The 11,165-nt window shown below is 35.7% G+C and overlaps 1 protein-coding gene across 1 annotated transcript; it reads right to left on the bottom strand.

Annotated features, from left to right (window-relative positions):
- Positions 1-5,997: 5,997 nt before the first annotated feature.
- Positions 5,998-7,418, bottom strand: LOC149685902 (uncharacterized). Its single transcript, XM_089870879.1, has 4 exons — positions 7,019-7,418; positions 6,686-6,949; positions 6,402-6,497; positions 5,998-6,068 (listed from the first exon to the last, which is right to left on the bottom strand). The coding sequence occupies exons 1-4, from the start codon at positions 7,371-7,373 to the stop codon at positions 5,998-6,000; spliced, it is 786 nt and encodes a 261-aa protein (XP_089727005.1). The 5' UTR covers positions 7,374-7,418.
- Between the last annotated feature and the right edge of the window lie 3,747 nt (positions 7,419-11,165).

Genomic DNA, 11,165 nt, shown 5'->3' with positions numbered 1-11,165 from the left:
AAAATTTTAAAAACCATGCATAGTGTACTTTAGTGCCCATTTCTATCGATCCCTATTGTTTCTCTAATGGAACCAACCATTAGCTAGATTCTAAATGGTGGGGAAATTGCTAGTGCAATACTTAATGTTCGTCATTAAATCTGTCGTAAAAGAACGCTATCATTGCGAAAAAATGCCTCTACTTCGAAAGGTGGATTGTACCAGAAAGGAAAGTTCTCCAATTGCTGCTATTTATTATTTCGAAAGTCGTTGTGAATATCATTTTTAAAAAGATCAAGAACGATAGAAGACGTTGCTGAATTTGTTTCGACTAAAATATCCCCATGAAGGTTGTGATATTAAGAGTAAGTATTATTTAAGTCTTAATGTGCCACCGTTTTTCTTCTTCGAAACACCACGCTGGGCTGGGCTGTTAACTCCCCATATAATCGGGTGCACTTCCTTAACTAGAAACGCGATTACACAAAAACTGCAGCGTGGTTCAAAACTGATGTTTTTGAAATAGCGGCCGATGTTTTGGGAAATAGCAGCTAGTGTTTAACTAGAGTTATGAATAATTTTAAACCCTACAAAGTAAAACACCTATAGATTGCCATACCCTAACGTAACTTAACATTGCTTGTCCTTTTACCATTGGGCTTCAAATAACCAAACCTAACCTGACATAATACAATTGGGGTTCAAATAACAACACCAGAACTAACCTGACGCTATTGGGGTTCAAATAAGCAAACATAAACCCACCTAATACTATTGGGGTTCAAATAAACAAACATAAACCTACCTAATACTATTGGGGTTCAAATAACCAAACCTAACTCAAAAGAAATGTTCAGGCAGCATAAAATTATCCCTTAAAAGAATTTTGGTTTTAAAAACGCTATGTTAAGAGGCGTCTGCTAGCCCGATTGGTTCATCCATCCCGTAGCCGTAAGAGGTTTTGGCTAGCAGACATCTCTGAGCACGTCGTAACGAGTAAACTGCTTTTTCTGGAAACCGCTTTTATGAGGGCTTCCCCGTGAAATCAGACTTTATCTTGTAGCTCACGCGTCAATAATTAGAATCAGCTTTTAAAACTGGTCGAGGCGCTGTATTTACTTTTATGAAGAGTTGAGAAATGATTTGTGAAGTCTTATTTTAGGAAGATTATGACGTTGAGGGGAAAGTTCTTGACATTGGAAAGTATCACCCAGGAGATGGCTTAGTGTGGAATTTCTATGTTATCCGAAAGGCCGGTAAATTTTGAAAAGGTTGCCAGCTTATTTTAGGTTAAGATAAACGTTCAATATTTATTGGCAGGTTTAACTTGACGTATATTCCCAGCGATAATATTTTTAAGACGTTAAATTTGGTTTTTAGGTTAAAACGGTTGAATCTGTGCGAGGAAAAATTTCAAACATATGAAATTCGATTTAGGATGGAGATGTTTATCCTAGCAGGACAATTGTTCAATCTAACGATCTGGAGATATTAGGGAAGTATAATAGAACTGTTACCTACCCAAAGTGGCTCTACGAGTCGAACATGCTGTCTCATTTCCAAGAAGCCGATTACCAAATATCACTTAGGGGATTGTTTGAGGTGTTTCGACCGAAGGTTGGTAAATGTATTCTTCTTTAGGAGACTTTGTCTACCAAAAGCACTGTCTTTCAAAGGTGTGGACGATTATCGTTCTTTTTCTCTTCGTGTTCAATTTCATGGCGATTGCGAAGAGTTTAGTGCCGAGACTATGGAAGTATCTGATTGGGATCTCTGACAATTTCCCGAACAAATTCGAAACTGCCAAGAAGGTTATTTTGGCCACCTATTTTGTCGGCTGTTTCATTTTGGTGGAAGTCTTCAAAGCCCACTTGTCGACCAAATTGACGGTGGACATTGATCGGAACATAAATAACTTGGACGATATATTGAAATATCCTGGCATACGGAATGTTATTCATCATAGCACGCTACAGGAGCTGCAGGTATGAATCACTGTTTCCGAAGAAGTTATATTCGAGGATACCAAGGTCCATTAAGTATCAGAATCAATAAGATATAACCTAGAAATCCTCGATTATGGCTACTTTTTTTAAACTATTACCATTCTATATTTTGATCCAGTAACTTAATCGTCTTTAAGAAAATTTATATGTTGTAACAAAAAGATGGCCCCGGCCAAATTACACTTTTGCGCGCCCTCTAGTGACTAGAATTAGTATTACTATATTCATTGACCCCGGCAAATTTAAAATTTTCAGTTTTTTTTTCATTGTTTATAAAATAGCATTCCGATTATGAATAAAACCAATCTAGTAAGAATTAGGTTTACAGTTTAATTAAATAAGTAATTAACAAAATCTGTTCTATGAGTGAACTGGAACCTAATATTTGTAGGATAATATATACCCGAGACGAAATGCTTTGAACATATTCTAGTATGTTCACTTAAGGACTCAGCTCCAAGGCCCAACTTTTGTTACCAAAGGTTACGTCGCTTAGCGGATAATTTGTACCTTGCTTGTCCAGTGACTCCCTATTTATGACATCTCATCTTGCTCTGTATTGGGGTGTATCAGGGAGCACAAATCCAAAGGAGAGTCAAAGGTAGAAGGGGAAGGTACTTTATAACGGCCGGTCACAATGGCTCTCACGCGCACCTACCATGCGCACAGCCGAGGAGTAAGACGTCACGTGATCCATTGAGAGGGAAATTCATAAAGTGTAAACCCGAAAATACGGTGTGAGAGAGAGATAGAGAGAGGGGTGGGGGAATTTGATTTTAGTGGGTAAAATTTCTGGGGATAAGTCTTTATCGGAAGAGTAAAGAAAGTTTCGCCATCCTCTCTCAACACAGAAAACACTAGAGCAATCCTTAAAAATGTCTAGAATTGTTTCTATAAAGTAAATGCCTTCAAAAAAACCTCTCGGACTGTTGTTTATAGTTAAAATGTTTCTTTATAATTTTGGTGAAACAAATACATTGAAAAACTTAATGTAGATTGACTTTATTTAATTATAAGCACTTAAAACGTACTGTAAAATTTTACACTTTCGGCCCAAAAAGGTCAGGGAAAATCTCAGAAAAAGGTCAGGGAAAACCTGGAAAAGTCAGGGAATTTGGTTCTGAAAATTCCGTGGCAACCCTGTATTATAACCATATTTATTATTTTTCTGTGAATATTAAGAGGTTAAAAATAAAACACTGGAAAGGGTCAGCAGATTAAAACATGAAACAAATTTGATAATAACCGTCGCCTAGGCTCTGTAAGCACGCACGCGGCACGAGTATCAGAGTATCGCCGTAAAACTTAAGCCTCGGCCGTAATAACGTAAACAAACTTCTCTGATTTTTTTCTCTCTCGCTCGCGCCGATTGCGCATGTGCGCCACGCTCTGTAATGTGACCATACACTATTGCCTAATACGACTACTGACAACTATTACTGACTATGGTCTAGACTGTCGACTACAAGAGACTCATTCTAGAGTATAGACGCTAGACAAGATCAATAGTCAATAGACTACAAAACTTTTGTAGGGAAGTTGTAGCCAAGGAGTACTAACTACCTATGAGTAGAATCATAAGTAACATAATAACAATAAGTATGACACTCCAGGCAATATTTAATGAAGGTGTGTTTCCGAGTGAAACTTATTTTCCGCCAACCAACTTGTTCATTGCCAAAACTTTTTTAGAATCGAATCGTGGTGGCGAAATTGTGCAAATATCATTACACCCACCATGCACGATGCCTAGGCGCAATTAGAAAAGGTCGTGAATAGGCGCACTGGCTAATCTAGTTCAGTTCAGTCAGGTTCAGTACTCTACTTACATTTCGTCTGCTTAACATGGGCTAAATGGGCTTAGGCCTAAGAAGATACTAAGGGAATGGAAGTCGACTTGGAAGTTCGCGAAATTTACGACAAACTGTCGAAAAGTGTAAAGGACGTATTTATTAGCAAAGGTATATTAGATCTGCATGATAAGCTAAGCAGTGATCATTTGTTGGAGAAAATTATAATTAAACTTAGAAACAATTTCTATGAAATCTATAAACAAAGCATGTCAAAAGATGACAATAAGAAAGGCTCTAGATTTAAAACTCCGGCAGTACAGTACCACTATATTAAGACAGTCAGACAAGAATATGGAGAGTTTTATGCTATAGTTATTCAAGTTCAAAGTGTAAAGAACAATGACTTGTTATTATTACTTCAAAAGTATGCTGAGGAAGTGTTTTACACCTTTTGTCACAAATGAAGAAGTGCAGAAGAGTGTAAGATTTATCCAGATGGCGAAATTCAGATTGACATTAGTAAAGATACACTGGTAAACAAGTTAATTTACGATTTTAAACTCTGTATACCAATAAACCACTGTTAAAGGATGAGTGCCAAGAACGTTCCCTGCTTTCTATAGGAGAAGTATGTATGGGAGAGGTATGAAGGACAAATAAGCGCCATGCTATCTTCCAGAAAACGACTTCCCACTTGTCGGAGGGTCAGATTGAAAGGGCTAAATCGCTTTATGATTCTGTGTTAAAATTGCGCCGCACAACAGATGAAAAATTTGAAATAGAGTTCTCTGGGATAAAATTAAGAGATGGAGGTGGACTTTTCATCCCCAAGGAACGTCTAAATCCTTATTTCATTTATTTAAATAATGTCTGCCGTGAAATTCTGAATGAAGATGGAATCAAAAGGTATGGTCGTAAAATTCTTCAAGCCGTTTCAGAAGAGGTTTCAAAACATTCGAACGAATTAAAAGATGTCTTTTTATCGTGCGTTACTGAAATAATACAGGTAAATAAATCTTGTACGGTTCTTAACGAATTGCAGCGTAAATTTATGCATGCGCTTACTAATGAGTTTTTACGTTTTGTCAACAAATAACAAGAAAACGTCAAAAGATGGATTTTCTAACCAATCGTCACATAAAGCACCAAGAACCCGAAAGAAAAAGACTGAATCTCAATATGCAACTAACTCTGTGATAGCAGTTATTGATGATGTTGTCGCAAATCATCATTATCCCATTTCAACGGTTTCAGACTTATCCAAGTTTAGGAGTGAATGTAAGAAGCCTAGCTTAAACGAGCTACCGGCAATTGATCCAAACGTGTATTCTAGTCCACTGCAACATAAATCTGACAACAATATTGTTCCTGTACAAAACCAATCAAAGAAAAATGACGCTCATTCACAAGAACATCTTCAAAATAAGATAAATGTTACGTCAAAGTCAGTTAAAAGAATGAAGATCTGTGATATCGAAGCCCTTGCATCTTTCAACCAAGATTTCGTACACATGCAAGACTAGCTTCAGTCTGGCATAACAAAACCAAAGAATAAAATTGTAATGAAAAAGAAATTCTGTGATGTTTTTGAGACGGTTGAACCCAATAAAATAACAAGGAAACTGTGTAATGATGTAAATATATCAAACAAGGAAACGACAAGAGGAAGAGGTAGACAACGTAGGGTACCCCAACATTTGAGCGAATATGTAGTTTAAAGTAGACAACTTCTTTAAACAAATCATTTATTTATGCAATAAATATGGCATTTACTTTGTTTTTAATTGTAGTGTTCTCTTTCCAAATTTATTTTTAAATGCATCCTTGAAATAGAGTCTTGTATCCCTATAACCTTGTCCGCTGTGATGCCCTCTAGTATCACGATTTGTTAATGCGTTTTTTCCGTGCGGTACTGAAATTCACCCCAGATAGTTTACCACCGGCGTTATGTTTTATTTGGGAAAATATGGTTTCCACTGCGCTGCCATTAATTCTTAAAGGGCACAAGTAGTAATCGTCTTTGTAAAACGCCAAGAATTCAGCCACCAGCCCTTTCATTCCAAACACCATGATTCTTAATAGAGCCCATGTCTAAAATATCAGAACCCAATGTTAAATGTTGGTTCATTAAGTGTGCCAAATTATTTAGAGGTGCACGCCCAAACGTCTTGAGACGTTAACGCAAACAACAGCCATACCTGCCATGAAACGAAGAACTTTTAACGTGGACTATAAAGATTGTAATCGGGAATTTCACCTATTTCAATATTAGAAATGACAATTTGAAGGGCTAACACCATAAAGTTAGATGTTAAAGAAATATACGCAATAGGGATTTTAACCAGTCTGAGAAATAGTCAAGACCCTTTGTAAGGTTGTCCATAACAACGCTTGATGAAGACCGTATTGCGTTCTTTGAGAGAATTCCTTTTTCAAAAAGATTTTGGCATGCTTGCAAGTACGCAAACGTAGCCATGTTCGCATCCTATCCGTGCGGTTTGATGCCAGATTTTGGATTACCGTACTCGTAAATGGCAGAGATAACATCATTTTCCCAGAAAATATGACATTCATTTAGTTCCTGAATCTCAAAAATACTCATTTATAGCCAGACAACAATTACCTGTAAGATTCGCGCAGGCTTCACATTTAATTTCGTCCAAGAATCCCTTTCCATAAAGCTTTGAAGTAGGTGGGGAACTTGGCGCGGTACTCCTCGCTTTCGGTTGTCATCATCTCAAAGTTTAAGATCAACTATCTGCTTCCAACCAAATTCAATTCCCAGATTTAAGAATTTTTTGGCGCGTTGAGGATCGAAAGAAAATAACGCGTTGATCATATTCTTAAGCTAAAACAAAGTAAATATACATTAAGTTCATCAAACCAAATCAAGAATTAAAAACTTACCTGGTGTGATGATGAAATATATATTTCGGTCAAGGTTGAATGGATTAGAGAATGACGCATCAACAGAAATGTCAGCCGTGTTTTCGAAGCTAAATGTTCCAAAGAGGTCAGCTACAAGTTTTATTACGCTCAGATTAGAACTAGCACCGTCGCACACCAAACACGATACGTTAAACCCTGTAAATTGGAAAGCTTTCAAAACTTCCATTAAACACGCAAGGGTGTATTGAACATCAGCAGTTGAAGGAAGAGCAAAGTAGGGTCCTATAACATCGTAGTTGGACGTCAGATCTCGCCACAAAAATTGGAGCATGTAATTTGATTTGCTTATACTTTTGTCAAGGTTGATTTCTTTGAATAAGTCTTCAAGATATGGATATTCATCCGCTGGCATTGCAAGACCCATAAATTCATGGTTTTTACTGTTCCATACAACCTTAGCCGCCACATTAACTTCATCGAATATTAATGTTCCATCTGCTTTCGGTTCATTGAACCCAAGCCTAATTTGCTCTTTAACAAATAAATCATAGCATAATTTTTGTTCTTGAAGTTTTTGGTAATCGATTCCTGGTTTATCCAAATTTTTGTCTGTTTTCCTCTGGATAGACCGCCACGAGGGTAAATTCAAAATCTTAAAACTCTGAAGTGCTTCATATACTGCTTTTCTCCTGCATGCTACTGCCATTTCTAAACGATACGATACTAGGTTCCATCTATTCCCCTTAAAACCTGAAACTAAAACAAAACCCAGTTTATTAAACACATTTGTATTGAGGTTGTTTCTACCATAATGTTTCTTGCTTGATCGTTCCTAAATTCAACCTTTTCGTCTTCTAAATACTGTCTACAGTCATTGTCGTACGTTTCGCGAAAAAGTTTACGACATTCTTGGTTTTTGTCAATTTCGCCAACAGTTAAAACCTCATCAATAACATGAGAGAAACGTTTATTGACGAATCTAGTAACCGATTGCATTTCCTGGTGTTGTTTATCGTTAAGTGTTATTTTCATTCCATCAATTTTGACTTTATGGTTTTCAGTTTTGCTTTTTAAATTTTGGTGCCTGTACTGAGTTCGCCTTCGTTTAGCAGCTAAGCTAGTTGGAGATAAATAATCAAGCCGGCCAGATGAAGAGGGAGCCATTCGTCTCTTGCGAGCAGGGGATTTCAAAGCTTGACTCCTTCGTGTAACGCTAACCTTTAAATACTTGACCAGACCCTTACAAGCACAACACATGTTTCCCAAAGCATTATATTTCTTAATAAAATAACCTTCACATTTCTTGGCTTTGTAGTGTAATGCTGGTGTATCGTAAACCAACATATTGTTGGGAGTTTTGATTAAGTTACTTAGAATGCCACCAGTGTCAGATCCTAATCCAGGGCAAAACAATTTCTTTTCGTCATTAAAATCCTTCAACAACTTGAACATTTCTTCGTAGTTGAACTTGTCTTCTTTAGGAACCGAACCATTAAGCTCTACTCCACAGAACAGTACGTTTAGTCTCATTTAACAAGTAGAATCGCAGACATATTTAACTGGTTCTTGATTATAATATGTATCGAATGAACACTTTCTGGTTATTTCAAGTGAAGCCTTAAAAATATAATGAATGTCTATTTATAACCATTTATCTAAATATATAATGAATGTCTATTTATAACCATTTATCTAAATATATAATGAATGTCTATTTATAACCATTTATCTAAATATATAATGAATGTCTATTTATAACCATTTATCTAAATATATAATGAATGTCTATTTATAACCATTTATCTAAATATATAATGAATGTCTATTTATAACCATTTATCTAAATATATAATGAATGTCTATTTATAACCATTTATCTAAATATTCGTTAAAGCTAGATTCGCCTTTACTGACCTGTTTCATTGATGATTGTTTGATTGTAAAATCAAGATTCAAATTTGATGCACAAAGTTCCCTAAACCCTTTACCTATTTCACAAGGCATTAAACTAAAACAATCATCAGTTTGAAGGCCAGAATCGGTTGTACTTTTGTCGGGAACCGCACATTTAGTTGTTGAAATGTCATCAGTTTGCATCGTTGTATCTGACAATTCCCTAGGCAACGTTTGTATCCATAACGAATGAACTTTAGGCCGAGGCTTAGTAGTAACATCCTTAAAATAACGATTTACCATTTGAGTTTCAGCTACTTTACGTACAACCGGTAGCCGTAGTTGAAGATTACACTGAGTAGCTATAGAATGCGTAGTAGGACTCATTTTTAACTACAGTTTGATATAGAAATTAATTTAATAACAAGCACATGCTTAACAACGAACTGCAAACCACAAGAACAAGCCACAAGTGGTGTTTAGCAGACGCCGAAAACCTAGTACCTCGTTTCAAGAGTCGGAGAACTATTTTCTTTGATTTTTCGGGTTGGTCAATTTAGAAATACGTTCAGTGAGCCAGAACCAATCGTTGAAAAGCCCAAGCAGTAATATATGGTTTTAGAGTTATTCGGAACTTGCCCATCCTGTTTTCGCGCAAAACCCATATCTATAACACGGTAAAACACCTTCATTAAGAAATTTAGCATTACGGCAATGGGAAGTGTCATTCTTATTGTTATTATGTTACTTATGGTAGGATCATGGTAGAATTGGTAGAAAATGTGTTGAGCTAGAAAAATTCTAATAAGGAACCCCGAATTAATAAACTGGTCCCACCGTCTATTTTTTCCAAAAACCATAATTAATAAAGTGGTCCCTGGGACCACTGACCCTAAGTTTTGGAATAAATAAACCTGCCGAGCAATTAAGAGACTGGTTTTATTTCCTACCCTGCGTGACGAGCCCATGTTAACAATAAATATGGCCGCGAGCTACGGAACCTCAGGAGGTTTAAGCCTCGGTCTTTAGTGAATCGGGGTCCGAGTAACAGGAGTTTCTGAAGCGTTTGCAAATCTTAATTAAATTTATATTTTTATTATTATGTAACCGATTTATATTACTGAACGAAATGTACCTTATACTGTAGCAGACCACCCTAAAAGTTAGGCCAAGGTTTTTCAACTGTTGCTAATAATTAACTAGTTATGCCACCGCATGGATATTTTAAAATCCTTTCCTAGCATTAGAATAAGGTACACACTAAGGCATTTTCGCGTATGAGCCTGAGGTTAGGAAAAAAACACTGGCAAATGGCAACCTAGGCCATCGTCACCAAAGCAAACTAACAAAAACTCTTGGCAACAGAGCTGCCAGAATACAAAGTTTAAGGAAGACAAATTAGTAAAATATTGCTAGTCTATTCTTAAACAAACTTATTGTTTTTTCTGGACTGGTACAGTTTTACTACCCCCATTATAGGAAAGGCCTATTAATAGTTATCTTAATGTTCTTTTTATTGATGAACTTAAGTTGTAAATGTTTTATTTGACACTTTCATAGTAACGTTAATTAAACCTTCAATACCTTGATTTAACTTTTCATTTATAGTCCTTTTTAATTCAAGGATGATGTCAGTTTGTAAGTCTTGTTAATTTAATTCCCCCTTTCCCACAGAGAGGGTCTGAAATTAAAATCACTTGGCAGAGGCTGCAGGTCTTCAACATTCAGTGACAGACTCTGAATCTCAATGGGCATTTAAAAAACTGTATAAATTTAAATTGAAATTCCAAATTATAATAAAAAGATTTTGTTTGATACGTTGATATTAACGTAATCAATCCTTGAATACTCTATTGGTACTATCAACACCATCGTTAAATTTATTACTTACATAATAAAAAAATTTTAAATATAATAATCAAATAAGCGACTTATAATTAGTTAACTTTAAATGAATATGTTTCATTGATTAAAATTACATTTCTAAAAATTGTTAGGTAGATAGCACTTTCATGTTTCATGTAGAATTTTATATTTCCGTGGATTAAGAGATGAACACGTTGATTCCGTTTGTCGTTGATTGAAATTAGTTTTATTTTGATCATAAATTTCATTTTATATCTTTGAGTTGTTGATTTTATTTTTATAATTATCACTTACGTAACTGTTATTAGTCGATGAACCCAGCGAGAGCGGAAACTGCCAAAATGATTAGTTCATTTTGCAAAGAATCTGCAATTTAATTCTGCAAAAATCTACCTATTATTTTATGTCAGTTCCATTAAGTGATCATTTAATTTTGAACTTACCAAACAAATAGTGAGCAATGATACCTCCGTCCCAAACTAGTTATAGTTTTAAAACGCTGACTCTAGTTTCATTTTGTTAATACATTTAATTTTTTTCATTCAGTTGTTGATTTTTATTAGTAAATAAACCTAACGAGAGCGCGATATCTTTTTTTTTTTTTATTAGGAGAGAAAGGCCAAGACCTCAGCGCGATATCTTAGAGTATAAAACCTCGACCTTAACTTTTAAGCAGACGAGTCTTCAAAAACGATATCATTGGTGAAATTAGAAAACTCTCTCAGCTTAGCGCGCCTTC

The sequence above is a fragment of the Phalangium opilio genome, unplaced genomic scaffold (assembly GCF_054372755.1).
Source record: "Phalangium opilio isolate 3A_F unplaced genomic scaffold, DU_Popi_V2 ptg000032l_1, whole genome shotgun sequence".
NCBI lineage: Eukaryota > Metazoa > Arthropoda > Arachnida > Opiliones > Phalangiidae > Phalangium > Phalangium opilio.
The sequence above is the reverse complement of the archived record's forward strand: the minus strand, read 5'-3'. Positions and strand labels throughout refer to the sequence as shown.

What these genes read in the sequence shown, in the direction of transcription:
- LOC149685902 (XM_089870879.1), bottom strand. Translation starts at nt 7,373, where the DNA reads ATGGCAGTAGCATGCAGGAGAAAAGCAGTATATGAAGCACTTCAGAGT. An exon ending in AGAAATCAACCTTGACAAAA is followed by an intron (nt 6,950 to 7,018) that starts GTATAAGCAAAT and finishes ACGATGTTATAG; the next exon opens with GACCCTACTTTGCTCTTCCT. An exon ending in AGCCTGCGCGAATCTTACAG is followed by an intron (nt 6,069 to 6,401) that starts GTAATTGTTGTC and finishes TTATGGTGTTAG; the next exon opens with CCCTTCAAATTGTCATTTCT.